General features: G+C 36.8%; 2 protein-coding genes across 13 annotated transcripts; one reads left to right on the plus strand and one right to left on the minus strand.

The window, feature by feature from the left end:
• Window positions 1-270: 270 nt before the first annotated feature.
• Window positions 271-7887, minus strand: ftr97 (finTRIM family, member 97). 3 transcript variants are annotated; one of them, XR_008835481.1, is made up of 18 exons: window positions 7627-7887; window positions 6861-7502; window positions 6666-6761; window positions 6292-6525; window positions 6029-6188; window positions 5817-5948; window positions 5634-5729; window positions 4508-4636; window positions 4292-4405; window positions 4037-4156; window positions 3528-3626; window positions 3324-3428; window positions 3123-3224; window positions 2917-3036; window positions 2719-2814; window positions 2431-2543; window positions 2151-2240; window positions 271-2056 (listed from the first exon to the last, which is right to left on the minus strand). XR_008835481.1 is itself a non-coding variant. In XM_056445325.1 (18 exons), the coding sequence occupies exons 2-18, from the start codon at window positions 7416-7418 to the stop codon at window positions 2040-2042; spliced, it is 2391 nt and encodes a 796-aa protein (XP_056301300.1). In that variant the 5' UTR covers window positions 7419-7502; window positions 7627-7887; the 3' UTR covers window positions 271-2039. The 3 variants fall into 3 exon arrangements, 2 of the variants coding, with proteins under 2 accessions (XP_056301300.1, XP_056301299.1); XM_056445325.1 differs by having other exon boundaries at window positions 2415-2543; window positions 3534-3626; XM_056445324.1 differs by having other exon boundaries at window positions 2415-2543.
• Window positions 7888-10013: 2126 nt separating this feature from the next.
• cdca4 (cell division cycle associated 4) lies at window positions 10014-16922 on the plus strand. 10 transcript variants are annotated; one of them, XM_056480904.1, is made up of 5 exons: window positions 10014-10147; window positions 10388-10540; window positions 10653-10765; window positions 13425-13449; window positions 14710-16922. In XM_056480904.1, exons 2-5 carry the CDS (start codon window positions 10527-10529, stop codon window positions 15575-15577), a joined length of 1020 nt encoding a protein of 339 aa, XP_056336879.1. In that variant the 5' UTR covers window positions 10014-10147; window positions 10388-10526; the 3' UTR covers window positions 15578-16922. The 10 variants fall into 10 exon arrangements, with proteins under 10 accessions (XP_056336879.1, XP_056336889.1, XP_056336887.1 ...); XM_056480911.1 differs by lacking the exons at window positions 10388-10540; window positions 10653-10765 and adding an exon at window positions 13937-14023 and having other exon boundaries at window positions 10019-10147; XM_056480907.1 differs by lacking the exon at window positions 10014-10147 and adding an exon at window positions 13937-14023 and having other exon boundaries at window positions 10154-10765.
• Window positions 16923-18074: the final 1152 nt, after the last annotated feature.

Genomic DNA, 18074 nt, shown 5'->3' on the forward strand with positions numbered 1-18074 from the left:
ATCACCACAAGATGGAGACATCTAGTAAAGTTAAGTGACTACAACACCAACACATGGTCTGTTATAATGTATAATGTATAAAATTCCACACTATTTAGTCGGCGAGTTATATCAGTCTTGTTCTGTTTTCATTATCTGACTGAAAAAAAAAACATTTTAGTGTTTACGAACACAAAACGTAACGTTTAAATGCACAGTCATTCTTCCATGTACAGAGCATGATGGGAAATGTAGTCTCGATGCAATAAGCATATACCCATTACTGTGGCATGGACGTTTGATCATTTTATTTATTTACACAACATATGAAAAACCAGTGTACAGATCCAGAAAAACAAAAGTGTAGTTTTTAACCACATTTTGAATATAACAGTCCAGTTCAAGTTTACTCAGAAGACTTATTTAGTAGCAGCAGCATTGGTGAATGCAAAATAATTATAGAATTAATGATTAAAATCATTACAATCAAAACAGAATAAACAGAACTGTGTGCATGTACATATTCCCGAGCTGAAACACACATATATATATTCGTTGATAATACACCAGCATTTCTTACACACCTTATAGTGATAGTTTACAAAAGTTGTTTACATTATTTTTGTCCATGTGTAGGTTGCAGCCTTCATCGGTATATGCAAACGTGCCATGAACAATGTCACACATTTCATAATCCCTTTCCATTGTAAACAGACTAAGCAAGCATTGATGTTAATGTTTGCATCAACACATAAGTCATGCTAGAGTATGCTTTCGCCCTAGACAGTTGTGAAGACACAACTGATTGTTTGCTGTGGCTGTAATGTTGGATATATTGCTCAGTTTCTTGCACAGACTGGTTGTTTTTCTTCATAAGACCCCAATGTATTGTCAGGAGCTTAAAGTATTTTGTTTTGTCAGTATATGTGAAAGTCCCAGTAGTTTTGGACTTGCATGGATCACAATCACCATTGACCATGACCTTTAATGTACCACTGAAGAAAGTTTTAACTCACCTGAGTGTTAAAGAGATAGTTCACCCCAAAATAAAAATTAATTTATCATTTACCCACTCTTTACTTCAAAAACAAAAAAAGTTTTACTTTCTTGCTTCTGTTGCACCTGTAACCATTGACTTCCGTAGTATTTATTTTTCATACTATTTCAATGGGGTATATGCACAGCTAGTGTTTTTCAGCCAATGATAAACTTCCGGTGAAAGCTTAATGTGATTTTTTTCAATTTCATAAGGTTCCTTTTACAGCACCGACGTTGTAATGTAATTACAAAACATTCAGTTAAATAGACTTAAGCATCCATTTAGTTCTTCAAGCGTAAAACAAGATGAAAGACTAGCTATAGATTATCGTTAGCGTCGTCAGGATCAGCAGGCTAGCACAGAATTCCCATTGAAAATACTGGATTAAAATAAACTGTCATATTTTAAAGACATGGTGAGGGAAAATGGAATTTAAGCAGTGCTTCTTATCCGGTCTAAGACTCACTTTTTATCGTATATCTATCTGGCAGTGAAGATCACTGATTTTTCAAGAAATCAGACCTTAAATAGTCTTATAATGGAAAGACAGTTCACCAGAAGCGCTGAGGCTGGCTGGCTGAAATTAAAAGTCTGCGCATATACCCCATTGTTACCGGTTTCCAGCTTTGGTGGGTCTCTTGAGGGTGAATAAATAAGGAGTACATTTTCATTTTAGGGGGAACTAGCCTGGCTGGTTTAATTTTAGGTGAACTGTCACTTAAGAAAGGAATTAAAAAAAACAAACATACACTTTTTGTATCTGCAACACCTTTTCTGTAACAAATCTAAACCCATAATCATACAAATGAAGAACTGATAAAAACTTTTGGTTTGTTTTTTTTTCTAAATCATTAATTGAATAGAAAATGTACATATTTTAGCTCTCCTGTGCTCAGAAGAACACCCATGTGTCTCTCACTTCATTTTGTTCACATGACTACAAACACTTTAGATAAAGTTTGATCAATCAAAAACTCAAGCAACAGATGATCAATGAAGTCCACAGTCACATCATCAAGATCTAGGAGATGTTGGCATCTATAAACAAATACAATAAAAAGGCATAAGATTTTTTGTTTAATGGTTGCAAACAAAAACTCATTTAGTTTTTTTTTATCTTCAAGTAACTGACCTGAATCATTTATCAACTCCATCTCAGAGAGAATGCCTTTCCAGCCTTTGTGTGTTGGAAAATCCACAATCACATCCTCAGATTTGATATCTAGACATACGAAAAGTCTATTTAAAATGTGCGTGAATGTGTTTTTTTCTTTAAGAGCCACACCATTCACACAAAATGTATATACTGTGTATAAATTTAGTTCAATATAATGTATAATAGTAGTTAATTTCTTCTTTCATTTGTTTGGTTCTGAAAACAATACAGAGTTCCTGCCTTTTACTACACCCACACTGCTGTGTGTGACGTATCCACCCCAGTTATGTTTAGGGTTGGTTATGGAAGGTTTCACTCTGACTTTATCTCCAACCTTGATGTCCACAGAAAGACTTCTTGTTGACAAATCTGAAATAAGTAAAATATTACTGAAAGCATTTCCACTTAAAAATACAACTGACAGACAGACAGACAGACAGACAGACAGACAGACAGACAGACAGACAGACAGACAGACAGACAGACAGACAGACAGACAGACAGACAGACAGACAGACAGACAGATGACAGCTTGGAGGATTACCTGAGGCAGCGCCAGTCACGAGTTCCATTTCTGAAACTACACCAGTCCATTTTTTATGTTCAGGAAAATCTACAACTATAGAATCTCCCTGAATTTCTGCAGAATTAAAAAGAAAACATCAAAATCATCATTAGATCCTTGAATATATGTCCATTTTGTCTCGCTTTAAGATGATTATATCCAGTCAGTGCTCCTTACTCAGAACAAAACCAATGCTTTTATGAGTGACTGCTCCCCACTTGTGTGTTGGAGTAACAACTGATGCCTTCACACGGACTTTGTCTCCAATCTTAATACTGGACAGCATACTTAAAGACCCTGAAATGCAATGCATGAATGTCTGAGTGGATGTTTCTGCTACTTAAAGGTCATGGACACAATGTAATTACAGTGTGTATAATTACCAGACTCATCATCATTGGTTACTAGCTCCATTTCTGAAAGAATTCCTTTCCAATTGGCATGATCAGGAAAGTCAATAATTAGACTGTCATCAATTTTAATTTCTAAGCAGGGAACAGATTTATAATGTAAAGCTCATTCTTGAATAAAGACTGTAGTATGATGGATTATATATATATGAGGAATAATAAAAAAAATCTTGCCTTTTATCACACCAACACTCTTATGCGTGACATTAGATCCCCAGTTATGCATCGGAGTGGTAACAGAAGCTTTCACTCTGACTCTGTCTCCAACCTTCATGTCAGCTGACAAGTATGCCACAAGAAAAACAATACAGTAAGCGTTTTCACTTATGAGTTCACAACATTTATATTTTAATGATGTCTTCAAATACAGTCAATTACCCAAACCTGAAGCGCTGGCCACAATCTCCATTTCTGAAAGTATACCAGTCCAGTTTTTTTGCTCAGAGAAATCTACAGTTAAAGAGTCCCCCTGAACTTCTGCAAATATAAAACAAATAGTATAAATGCTGCTTTAAATCTTGTTATCTCTAGATATTAGCACGACTAAACATGAAGTCACATTTACTAATGACCTGCAGAATTGAATGGGGGAAATCCACTCAGAATTTATGAGATCAGGAGTTTTGCTTGAATTTGCTGCACTGACCTACTGCAAATCAATTGGTGCCACCTTAAAGGCATATATTACCCATTAATTTTAATTTGCTGTTAATTTAATCATCTTCCAGCCTTCCAGATCTATAGGTAGGGGACCGTTTTCTTAAGCAGAACAGAAAATCTACTTTAATGTTCTACTGATGAAAAAAAGTCACCTTACTCTACACCTTGAATGATCTAAGGGAGAGTGAATGATTTTTTTTGGGTGAAATATCATTCAGTGCTCTTACTTTTAACAATTCCAATGCTTTTGTGAGTGACTGCTCCCCATTTGTGAGCTGGAGTAATAACTGACGGTTTCACACGGACTTTGTCTCCAATCTTAATATTGGAGTCCTGGCTTGCAGATCCTGAAATGACACATGGAGGTTCAAGTTGAGTGTTTGATTATCCTTCTGTTCATCAGACGTGACTGAAAACCCTTTGTGGAGCAAATTACAGGTGTTTTAGATGTTTTTGCTGGAGCTGCCATTTAAAACATTTACCAGATTCATCATCATCATCATCATCATCATTTGCTAGTTCCATTTCAGATAGAATTCCTTTCCAGTTCGCATGTCCAGGAAAGTCAACAAGCAGGCTGTCATCATCTTTAATAGCTGAACAAAACAGAAATTCATAATATAACACTCATACTTAAGTGAGAATGTTTTGATTATGGCTAATATGGAAAAGAAAAAAGAAAGTAAAGATTTTCTTGCCTTTTACCACACCCACACTCTTATGTGTGACGTTTCTACCCCAGTTATGTTCTGGAGTTGTTACTGAGGGTTTCACTTTGACCCTGTCCCCAACCTTAATGTTGACGGAAGCATTTGGTGTTGACAAATCTAAAACAAGAGAAACTATTATAAACTGATCATTAGCAATGCAATGTACACTACCTGACAAAAGTCTTGTTATCGATCCCAGTTGTAAGAGCGACAAATAATAACTTGACTTCTAGTTGATGATACGGAAAAGTGGCAGACGGTAGATTTTTCCAATGAATCATCTGTTAAACTACATTGCAACCATCTCAAATGCTGCAGAAGATCTATTAAAACCAGCATGGACCCAAGATTCTCACAGAAATCAGTCAAGTTTGGTGAAGGAAAATTCATGATTTGGAATTACATTCAGTATGGGGGCAAACAAGAGATCAGCAGAGTGGATAGCAACATCAACAGCCTGATGTATATCAAGACATTTGTGCTGCCCATTACATTAAAAACCACTGGAGAGGGCAAAATCTTCATCGCGTACTTCAGCCTCCACATCAAAGTTCCTGAAAGCAAAAAAGGTCAATGTGCTCAAGGATTGGCCAGCCCAGTCACCAGATATGAACATTATTGAGCATGTCTGGGGTAAGATGAAAGAGGAGGGTATTGAAGATGAATCCAAAGAATCTTGATGAACTCTGGGAGTCCTGCAAGAACGCTTTCTTTGCTGTTCCAGATGACTTTATTAATAATTTATTTGAGTCACTGCAGAGATGTGTGGATGCAGTCCTCCAAGCTCATGGGAGTCACACACAATATTAATTCCTTTCCACTGCACCATGACTTTATATTCTATACTGTACATTATTTCTGTTAAGTGACAAGACTTTTGTCTAAGCAAAGTCAGACCTTACTGTCCTAATTACACAATTAAACATCAAAGAATGATCATATTTTATTTTGGTAAAATAAGCATTATCTAGAGGCCTTTGCCTTTTATATAAGCCACTTCAGATACCAAATGATCAAGTAAAAGTCAAGTTATTACTTGTTGTTCCTAAAACTTGGATAGGTGACAAGACTTTTGTCAGGTAGCGTAGATTGTGTGATAAATACAGTAAATTACCTGAACCAGCACTGGCCACATTCTCCATTTCTACAACTACACCAGTCCAGTTTTTTTGTTCAGGGAAATCTACAGTCAAAAACTCGCCCTGAATTTCTGCAGGAGCAAAGATATGAAAGTTAAGTAATTAATCTCTATATTACATTGTTGTTTCATAATCAACATATCAGTCAGTGCTCTCACTTTTAACAACACCAATGCTTTTGTGAGTAACTGATCCCCATTTGTGTGTTGGAGTAACAACAGATGGCTTTACACGAACATCGTCTCCAACTTTAATATCAAAAGAAGGTGTCTTTGTAGACAAATCTGAAACTGAAAACAAAAGACACCATTTCACCACTAACAGATACGTTTAAGAGATCAGGAAACAATTTAGTAGTTAACAAGCTTACCTTTATTTATTGTTTGGTTTATTTCCTGCATGCAAGTTTTCTCCAGTCTCTTAGTCAGTTCACAAACAAGTTCACTCACTTCCTCAAAAGAGCAGCATGGTTGAAATGAGAGATTGCAAAAGTCATTAGATCCAGATGAAGGGGATATAGACTCATAATTCTGTAAGGGTAAAAATATTCATTTAAACACTTTTATGAATGACATGTATTTGTACAGTCACAAAGCACTTGCCATTGTTAACATATGATCATATTGTTTGTACCTGAAGAAAGTGGATGTTGTTGTCTGTCTGTGAAAGATCCTCAAGGACTCCTTCCCTCTTCTTCAGATCAGTAATTTCCCCCTTTAGCTTTTCTTGTATTTTTTCACCTTCATCCAGATCAGCCTTTTCTTGAGCTTTTATCTTTTCAATCACCTCACTGCTTTTTTTCTCAATAAGCTTGACTAATTCTGCGAAGGTCTTCTTGCTGTTCTTGATGGCCTTCATCGCAGAGTCCTTAGGAAAACCAAAGCAAAAACATTACTTCTTGAGTAAAGTTTCGACATCTGAGCGAATAACCTTACATCAGCTGATAAATTCAATCATTTTGTTTAAATATGAACCATTGGAAAGCAAGAATTTGCATCATAACTTACTGAATGGGACGACATGTCCATTTTCATATTCTGCAGCTCTTTTTCTTTGGCCTGGATTGTCTTTTTGACTTTTGTTTGAGTGCCTGAGAGTTTCAACTAAGAAAAAAAAATAATCAGTAATTTTTACTTCAATGAATATTGCATATTGTAATTAATTTTTGACTCATTAAATAAGAAAGTTCTGGCCATGTTCACCTCTTTCTCCTTGCGCTCTGTTGTGGATGGCACTGTGTCGTGGCCCTTGTGGTCATCCATTAAGCAGTGTGCACAGACACAGGTCTGGTCTGTTCGACAGTAGACCTCCAGGAGCTTGTCGTGTTTAGAGCAAACTGGTATGGTGGACGCTTTAACCAGCCCATGTTTCCTCAGAGCAGGAACATTATAGTGCGGCTGTACATGTAATTCACAGTAAGATGCTCGACACTCCAAGCAAGACTTGACAGCTTTGATGCTTTCTCCAGCACAGAAATCACACGCAATCTCTCCAGGTCCCGCAGGACTTTGAGGAGACTCTTGGGCTCTCAGTTTCTCCATAAGCTCAGCAAGGACTGTACTTCTGTTGAGTGGAGGCTTTAAACTGAAGGTCTGTCTGCACTGTGGACATTTATATGGTGCTTTTTGGTCTTTATTCCAGCACTCATTGATGCAGCTCATGCAGTAACTGTGTCCGCAAGGAATTGTCACGGGATCCCTCAGTAAGTCCAGACACACAGAGCAGCTGTACTGGTCATGATCTAGAATAGCTTCTGCCATTTTTCAAGTCACTGTCTTGATGTAGTCACTCCAAAAACGTGTATATTATAAAGTAATTCACTTTAGAAAAGAGCGTTATGAAATCTAAAGAGTGAAAGTGAAAGCAAAGAACTGGTGAAACGCACTATGGATAAAAACATATATTCTCATTTACAAAAATGTCACAAACACAGTTTTAAAACTGATTGTAATAACACTTTGTATTTACCTGATCATTCGTTGTGGGTTCCATGTTAAGGTGCGATCGTGGCAGGAAGCGTTCAAGAAATTCTGACCTTTGGTCTGTTTTATAGCTTAAAATCCACGTTCAATGAGCACGTTTTGTACAATTTTATCGCGCGTGAGGCATTTAAATACAACTTAAAGTTTAAAAAGATGAACTCAAAAAGAAAAAAACACTCAGATCAGTTGAGAAAAACTTAAAACTAAATTCGAGGCTACTGAGTAGACTTATAGTGCTGCGCTCGGTTTCCTGGGTATATTTCTGTACAACCACTAGATGGAGACACTGAACAGAACGTACTCTATCCTATTTGTTTTCATATTAAATGAGAAATTACACATTCAGAGCATATAGATTTGTCAAATAATCAAATATGTAAAAATATATATTTATGGCCAATTAATTCATTCATATCAGCCTCTGGATACAAATTAATTTATGTACCAAGATGTACCAAGTAAGGAAATGAAAAGTTGTCACCTGATTTCAGAGGAATATTTTGTGTCGTAAGCACAATGGACCAAAATGAAGTTGTGCAACATACCACAGATTAGAAAAGGAAAACACTTTGACACAACTTGGTCAAACAGGGACTGTCTTTTTGATGTGACTTTAATCAGCTTAAGCCAGAATATATTGAATACCAACATGATATTGTTGAAGCAATGAAGTAACAACACGCCTCCTCCACAATATGGACAACTCTGAATTATGCTATTGTTTCTTATGAAAGGTAGACAGCTTACTGATCTTCCAAACCACATTAACCAATCACTCACTACAAAACTATCATTGTCCTTTCTTTACTTTTTTGTATTTTTTATTCAATAAATCAAATTCATTTAAAATGAAGGGCCAAATTTATTTTTGCTTGGTCAAAATTGATTTATAAATTATAATTTTTACCTTTAGAAGTAATGAAAATAGCTTTAACTTTCAGTTTTACTGTCTCCTCAATGCAGCACGGTGGCAGAGTGGGTAGCACAATTGGGTCACAGTAAAAAGGTCGCTGGTTCGAGGACCGGCTGGGTCAGTTGGAATATCTGTGAGGAGTTTGCATGTTTTCCCCGTGTTTGCGTGGGTTTCCCCCACAAGTCCAAAAACGTGGTATAGGTGAATTGGGTAAGCTAAAATTGTCTGTAGTGTATGTGTGTGAATGGGTGTGTATGGATATTTCCCAGTGATGGGTTAAAGCTGGAAGGGCACCCATTTTCTTTTCGGCTTAGTCCCTTTATTATTCTGGGGTCACCACAGCAGAATGAACCGCCAACTTATCCAGCATGTTTTATGCAGCGGATAACCTTCCAGCTGCAACCCCTCACTGGGAAACACCCATACACTCATTCACACACATACACTACGGACAGTTTAGCCTATCCAATTCACCTATACCACATGTTTTTGGACTTGTGGGGGAAACCGGAGCACAAGGAGGAAACCCACGGCAACGCAGGGAGAACATGCAAACTCCGCACAGAAATGCCAACTGACCCAGCTGGGGCTTGAACCAGCGACCTTCCGGGCTGTAAGGCAATTGTGCTACCCACTGCGCCACCATGGTGCTCTGTGTAAAATATATGCTGGATAAGTTGGCGGTTCATTCCACTGTGACGACCCCAGATTAAGAAAAGGGACTAAGCCGAAAAAGAAAATGAATGAATGAATTACTCCCCAATGTCTAGCTCAGGGGTGCCCAAACTCAGTTCTGAAGGGCCGATGCCAAGCACAGTTTAGCTACAACTTCCTTCAACACACCTGCCTGGAAGTTTTAGTATACATAGAAAGAGCTTAATTAGCTGGTTCAGGTGTATTTAATAGGAGTTGGAACTAAAATATGCAGGACACCGGCCCTCCAGGACCGAGTTTGGGCATCAAAACTCTTAAAAAGAAAGGTAAAAAATAAAAGAAATGTTAAAATAAACATCAGTGGTTCTATGAAGTGCCAATACTAAATTGTTCTTTAAAAGATGTGCTTTTTGAAACCATTTGCATGTATCACAAAGGAAAAGGCCTACATAAATGTAGAAACACCCCTGACAATCATGAAAATGTTAAAACTAATTTATGACATGTCATTATTCACATTGAATAAAATAAAAGCTTTCAAAAGAAAATGCTGTTTGGCTTTCCTCACTGTAACATCTAGTAAACAACAGGGAAACTGAGCTGCTAAATATTCAAACGTGCACTTCGTGGAATTATAAATTCGTCCATGTTGATTTGATTTTTCAGATTCCTCAAAAACAAGATGTGCATTGTTGAAGTTGGGGCCCAGGGTTGAATCACAGACGCTTTTGTTCGGGGCTCCCCGTTCCTGCGAGGGCCTGCTGTCGATCAAGATGCAAGCGTCCGCCCCCATCGGCCCTTGCTTTCACTGCTGCAGCTGCTCCTCAGTCTCGCTGCCTGCAATCTGTGCTGGAGAGGCCGACCGAGCAGCAGCTTCACCGCTAAACCCGGCCCTCAAACGCTTATGACGCTCGCCACCAAAGATCACAAATAACACGAGGTAAGTCTAAACGATCTGGGATGAGGAATTTGAGTACAATTTATACAATGTAGTCGCGCCGCTTCAGAAGATGTCGATCCGCGATGGTTAAATGCGCGGTCGATTTCGAAAAGCGGCATGTTTGCGGAAGTGAACGTGCGGTCCATGTTTAGCCGCCCATGTTATTTGCCTTTACATATCATGTGTGTGTGTTTCCAAATCTATATTTCACTCTGACGTGCATTTTGCCGACACGGTAAGCATTTGGAAGGGTGGAAGATGCTGTTTAGGAAGGCCGTATACGAAGCGAACTAGCCATCGGACCCGTTTGAAAAATCAAAATGGCTTCCATCTTTGTCGTCTCAGCAGAGAGGTTTATACCTTTGTTTCCCCGTCTCGCATGTCAGGGAGTCTGTGAGTAACCTTATTTTTATATTTATCCAGTGGATTATTGTCCATCGAACTTTCGTGTTAAGAGTCTGGTGTTTGTTTCACTGGTTTTTTATTTATTTTGTTACTTACCCAGTAGCGCACTTTTTGACCACGTCAGTGCGGTGGGGGAGGGGAAGCGAGTCTGTCTGGGTGGAGCCTGTATGATTCGTTCACTGTGGATGAATTTTATCCATTTCCCCCTTCGCTGTAAGTCTGATTTAGTTTAGACTCCAGTTACTGGAAGAATTCTTTCATATTTTTGCCTATTTTCATGAAATGTGTATATATATATTTTATTAGTTTTGTGTCATCATTTGCAATGTAGGAAACATTATAGTTTCTCAGATTCTTAACTATTTTACCCAATAGCACATGGCAATCTCATTTTATTAGATATAGAGTGGTGCAGGAATTATGTATTTTTATAAGCCAACTCGAAATTGTTTAATTTTCTATTTGACTTTTGGGTTAAGGTAGAAAATAAGCTCAGATTGTCAGACGTTGATAAGTAGCAACTAGGCATGGGCTAGGATTCTGACGGTATAACCCTGGATAAAAATATCACGGTTTTACGATTTCACAATATTGCGATTACTGCTCTAAAATATATTCTTTTTAAATGTCTGGGTAAAAACAACAACTTTTTCCTCATTTGAACACGATATATTTTATTTTTAGAAACATTTTAAATACTTTATAGCACTAAACATGTCAGACTAAATAATTCAAATGAATCATTGACTTCTGCTGTCTTCATTAGTTTTAAAAAAACGCAGATTTCTTCACAATTTAAAATGGCATCTTTGGAGATCTTTTCTGCTGGAGATACTGTCGTCCTAAAAAAATGTAAGTAAAAAATCTTATAATACTATAGGAACGGTATTACAGAAAACTTTGGCAGTTTTAAAACCTTGACTTTTCCAAAGCGCAGTATACATTGAAAACAATTATCCTCATGCCTAGTAGCAACAGTTTTGCTACGATAATTCTGACAAATGTACAAAGCATGTGTTGTGTCCATGGGTTAACCAATTAGTTCCCACATTATTTCTCTCGTGTTCCCTCACTTTAATAAATGATAGTTAATACGAGGGAAAAAATATAACATCACAATCCCTATGAAAATTAGCCATGGTTTTATTATAGTAAAAATATAGTAACCATGTTTTTTTTTTATGTATTGAATGTCATTTGTGTTAGGGCTGTGCGATTTAATCAAATCGCTATTTGAAACATTGCGATTAGCTATTTGCAAGAGGCTTTGAATTTGAAATATACAGTTGAAGTCAGAATTATTTGACCCCCCCCCCCCCCTTGATTTTTTTTTTTTATATTTCCCAAATTATGTTTGACAGAGCAAGGAAATTTTCACAGTATGTCTGATAATATTTTTTCTTCTGGAGAAAGTCTTATTTGTTTTTTTTTTTTTCCGGCTATAAGAAAAGCAGTTTTTAATTTTCTAAAAGCCATTTTAAGGTCAAAATTATTAGCCCCTTTAAGCTAATATATTTTTTCGATAGTCTACAGAACAAACCATCGTTATACAATAACTTGCCTAATTACCCGAACTTGCCTAGGTAACCTAATTAACCTAGTTAAGCCTTTAAATGTCACTTTAAGCTGTATAGAAGTGTCTTGGAAAAATATCTAGTAAAATATTATTTACTGTTCTCATGGCAAAGATAAAATAAATCAGTTATTAGAAATGAGTTATTAAAACTATTATGTTTAGAAATGTGCTGAAAAAAAAAAATTCTCTCCGCTAAACAGAAATTAGGGGGGGAAATAAACAGGGGGCTAATAACTCTGACTTCAACTCTTTATGTATTATTTAATTTTCCCTGCCCAGAGCAATCAGAATTGTGCAACCAAACTATGTGGAACGGCCACAATCAAAAAAACTAACAGGAAAGCATGGACAATTGGGACAATGGCGTCTGCCGCTGCTAAAACATTAATAGACAAATAATATTAAAGAAAAACAGGACATTGGTAATATATGAATATTCAAAGTCACAGACACCAATCAAAAACAGGTAATTTTTAAAAGCTGTCACAGAAATGTTGCCACTGCTTACAGATTATTGACCTGAAGCTTGACTAAAAAAATTAATCGTGAATCAAATCGCAATATCTGTCAGAAAAATCACAATTAGATATTTTCCCCAAATCGTACAGCCCTAATATGTATAACCAGTTTTTTTTTTCCAGATACCATGGTTAAAGTATTATTTGTATTTCAAAACCATGGTTTATTTGTGGTCACGATGTTTAACATTTTATTTGCGGTAAAATCATGATTAATGTTTGAGCGCGTGATTTACTAAAAGCAAGATGAATAAATGCTTAATTCGTAGAAATATATCTTAAATGTCATATACAAATGAACATGCTACAGTGGTGGTGGCAAAAGTAAAAAGCTAGTGTTAGGCTACAAATGAACTACATTGTCACATGACTTCAACCTCATCACAGCAAAATTTTCAACAGATTTAAAATAAACACGTTTAATAGAGTAACTAGAATGAGAGAAAACCCACTATAGAAGGGGACTAGTGAGCAGATGGGATTTCCTACTCGACAGCATTTATTGTCTTTTTTTGTTAAATGATTGGGATATTACATTGTATTGGATGTTTTAGAATAAAATATGAAATTATTTTTCGAGCTTGTAATAACGACAGACTTAAAAACCCATCCCAAAAGGAACTGAAAACTATAAAATGCTAACTCTGTTCCAGGTTTAGTACACATTCCTGCTCCACTCTATGATTAACTGAATGCAGTGTTGGTGTAAGAAATGTTGGTTGTAGTTTTAGTTGCAGTGGATGTGTGTCAGCTTGCACTCTGGTCTCTTTTTCAACAGTGCTGGGATGTCACCCATGCTTCAGGTAGGCAAACCCCCATGCCCTTAATATATCTGGTTAACAATGTGGTTATGGGTTTAAAGTTCTTGTGTGTGATCTTGGTAACTGTCAAGCAAATCATCTCCATTATGTTAAGTCATCCCTCTTAACATGAAATGACTTTGCAATATATGTGGTGGTTTCTTTTTTGTGTGCTTGCACTCAATGGATTTGTTGGTTTGCTTGTTTTGCATAGAGTTTGATGTGTAAAATGTAACTCATTACCATTGTTTAGCTATCGTCTTATGTCTTCCCCACCTCTCACCTCCCCACCAGTATTTGACAAATGTAGCTGATCCGAGGTCCCTGTGCTACTCCCCTCCTTACACCTACCAACATACATGCATACACACACTTAATCACATAAACACTCAGTCGGTCAAGAGTTGGTGTGATGACAGATAATGTGCTTTGTCATGCTGGTTGGTGTCATGTGTTTTTCCTATACTGGATGCATGTTTGTTACTTTTAGGCTCCTGTAACCCTGGTTGGCTGGCCACGGAGACAGGGAGCCCTCGTCTCAGTACTGTGGCTCTCCACATTAGACTTTCTGTTTGGGGTATCTACTTTCACCTCCATTTTTATACACATTCAAAGACTTGAAGCAAAATACCAACATTTTATTAGCTAAGTCAGTCATTTGATGTAGTGTAGAGTACTTAAAAGTCTTATAATGTCCAAAGATAACATACATAAAAAAGACTTGAGATGGCTGTGGATTAAACATGAATGCAAGATGTGATCCGTGGCCGTAATATTCAGAAGTGTAGGAGTTAAATGTTGATATTACTTAAATTTTTTATTAAACTATAGCATTTATTAGATATAGTTTTTATTAGATTTATATAACATTAGTCATTAGATATAGTATGTAATTTAGAATGTTATATTCTTCTAATATGCAATTAATTATTATTAATCGATGAACTGTTGTTGTTGTTATTATTATTGTTATTATTATTATTATACTATTATTCTCATTGTCATGTATATCTCCTAGGACAAAAAATAACACTGGGCTTGCTGTATAATTGTTTGATTGTTGCTTGTTTATGCACTGTTTAATTAAATGCATAGTTATGGACACAGCTTTGTTATTTATTATAGTTTTATAATGATTAGTTTTGTAACAATGAATTGATTTTGAACAATGAATTTTTAACTAATGTGAAAGGAATTACATCTAAGATGCCAAAATGACATAAATGACCTGACCATCTCTCTCTCCTCTCTTTTTTTGTATAGGCTAACCATGTTCTCCAAGGGCACCAAGCGCAAATTTGCAGATGGTGGTGAAGAGATATCTGACGATGGCTTGGTAGCTGCCAGGGTGGCATCCTCGTACAGCTTGCAACGGCAGTCTCTGCTGGACATGTCCCTCATTAAACTTCAGTTATGCCACATGCTGGTGGAGCCAAACCTCTGCCGTTCGGTTCTCATTGCCAACACAGTCAGGCAGATTCAGGAGGAGATGACCCATGATGGCAGCTGGCATATGGTCACCGAAGCGTTCTGTGGTGCAAGCCAGAGCCCATCTGAGCGCTTGGTGGCCACTGAAGTTCTCTGCAGGTCACGGGAGCCGGATGCAGAACCGAAGCTCTTTTCCGTCATCAGCTATGAGGGTTGCCGTGAAGAGGAGGTGGTAGCTGATGAGACCCTGTGCTCTGTTTCTGTTAGTGATACAGTCTCCAACGTGTGCCTGTCAGGGCGCATGGGTCAGCGCTGGGAGAAGAGTGATGTAGAGAGGGACGAAGAGACACTTGAAGACTCTAGACTTGGTTCAGGAGATGATGACGAGGAGATTGACACAGAGGATGAGGCTTCTCCGGAGGGTCCAAAGACCATTGGACAGGTTTTTGGGACATTTGAAATAAAAAATGGTTCCCCAGGTCCAGACTCTGCTCTCGAAGAGCTATTCTCAGATGTTGACACATCCTATTATGATCTGGACACCATGTTGACCGGCATGCAGAGCGCACCCAAAATGGGCCCTTATGACCTCCTTGACAGTTTGGCACCTTCACATAGTTCCCCTTCCATTGTTTCCACGCCGAACTGTCGTTCTGATCTCAATGAACTGGATCACATCATGGAAATCATTGTGGGTTCTTAGGTTCGACCTTTTTCAAAGACTTACACGCTTGTCTTAATGTTACTGCCTTTTCTGTTCCTTATGGAAAGCAAGTAAAGTCTGGAGTCCTTTCAGGGAAAAGATTTGATGTCTTGTGAAGGATGGCCTTGATTTTTATGAGCTGACCATAGTCATCTTATTTGCATACCCTTTGTATGTTTTAATGATTTTTTTCTGTATTTGTCTGTCCAGACAAGTTTTTTTTAATTTAATTTATTTGTTATATTCATAACACTACAGAGAGCAGAACAAGATGTATACAAAAGTTGTAAAGCTTGGGATATTTTCATAAGGAGACAAAAGATTGTCTAAAATGTGTATATAAATATATTTTTACAATAGATTTTTCTTGTAATATGTTGCTGTACATTATGTACATGTCCTACAAATTGATTTTAAATGAAGAGATTAGATTCTTATGTGCAACGTTTCTGTTTATAAAAATCCATAAACCGAAGGAACTTAATTCAATACTACAATATATACAAGGCACCAAGTATACATACAGTGATGCATGTTTTCCATTCATGTGCTCATTTGCACAAAGTATTTTTGTTTTCCTCTCAAGGTTTGATTGCAGTTGGCTGTCAATCAGCTCAGCCGTAGGTTTTGTTTGTTGTTAGGCGTCAAAGTTCTTCTATTTTGTCTTATCAACAAATGAAGTATAATGGGGCCAACCCATTCTATATTGTGACTTAATTTATTTAATTTATTTACTTCAAATGGTGAGTGTTGGCTGTGGTCAAACTCAGGGTGGCTTTTTAACTCTAGGGGACATAATAGGTCCGTTTCACCAAAGCCTTTTGCTCATAGCAAATCGATCACAGAATTAATCCTTCTGATGATTTGCACCAATTATTGCTATAAGTATTGATTTTAAATAAGTTAACCATTTGAGTATGGGTGAATGGCTTAAGGATTTCTATTAGTCCTCTAGACCCCTCATAATGAGAAGGCATTTGTCTAGTTCTATGCATTGAGTGTCGTTACACGCTTTGTATGAAGTGTTTAAAATGCATTTAGTACAGTATTCTTTTTTTATACTTCAGAATCAGTCAATAAGAGATGGTTTTATTTTACTTAACATTTCCCCCAGTTGTTACATATATATATTTGGTTGTTTAAAGTCAATTTTTGCATAAACTATGTTTGTGCAAGTTATAGGTTATTACACTTTGATAATTGTTTTCTTCATTGTCTCACACTTAAATTTTAAGAGGATGTTTTCTATTGTATGATCTTAAACTAGTATAGAGTATAAACATTTTATATGAGCATTGTAGCTTTTTTAACGTTTTTTAATAAAAGGTACAACTTATGACATTTATATTGTGCACTTGTTTTTTTCCCATATTATTTATAGATGTCAGTAGATACTGGGGGAGGGGGGGAGGGGGGGGGTGACATGGTGGCTCAGTGGTAAGCACATTCACCTCACAGCATGAAGGTTGCTGGTTTGAGTCCAGGCTGGGTCAGGTGGCATTATTGTGTGGAGTTTGCATGTTCTCCCATTGGTGGTGTGGGTTTCTTCCGGGTGCTCTGGTTTCCCCCACTGTCCAAAGACATGCGCTATAGGGGAGTTAAATCAACTAAATTGGCCGTAGTGTATGTGTGTGAATGAGTTTATATGGTTGTTTCACAGTACTGGGTTGCAGCTGGAAGGGCATCCGCTGTGTAAAATATATGCTGGATAAGTTGGCGGTTCATTCTGCTGTGGTGACCCCTGGTGAATAAAAGGGACTAAGCTAAAGGAAAATGAATGAATGAGTAGAAACAGAGCAACGAGAACATTTTTGGGTGAAAGGAATTAAGAAATAAAATGGTCTGTGTCAATATTTTTTACTAAACGGGTCTATAATGTAGGATAAGTAATAGAGTCAAATACTTGTATAAAACTGAGATGTGCAAAAGTTCTTCAAACTAAAATTCTGTTTTAAGGGGTCTTTATAAAGTGATGGTGCTTAATGTTGCATTATGTCTGACACAATTATCTAATGTTTACACTATTGTTTTAACAACTAATCATGATTCCTGAGTAATTGGGAAAAAGGGGTTATAGAATTTATAACTTTAAATCATAAACACTTGATTTTGATCAGTATCTCAGAAAATAACTTTACTATCGTTTTGCTATCTTTTTTTTATTTTATAATGTATTTATTAAATTTTTAAGCAATACAGATACAACAACAAACAAGTGAACAGAACTTGGGGGGGGAAAGAAAAAATAAATAAAATAAATAAATAAATAAATCTAAATAAAATAATAAATAAAATAAAAATAAAACAATTATAAAAAAAATAAAAAGGGGGGCATTAATAAAATTTGCGACATTGCATATTCATGCACCACAAACCTTCATAAGATCTGACCTTGTTAAATCAACCCTCTGGATTATGGAGGTTATGTTTAAACCCATATGTAACAAAAATGGATCCCACCTCTCATGAAATAAAACATCTTTGCCATGTAAGACAC

The sequence above is a fragment of the Danio aesculapii genome, chromosome 20 (genome assembly GCF_903798145.1).
Source record: "Danio aesculapii chromosome 20, fDanAes4.1, whole genome shotgun sequence".
NCBI classification, from domain to species: Eukaryota; Metazoa; Chordata; class Actinopteri; order Cypriniformes; family Danionidae; genus Danio; species Danio aesculapii.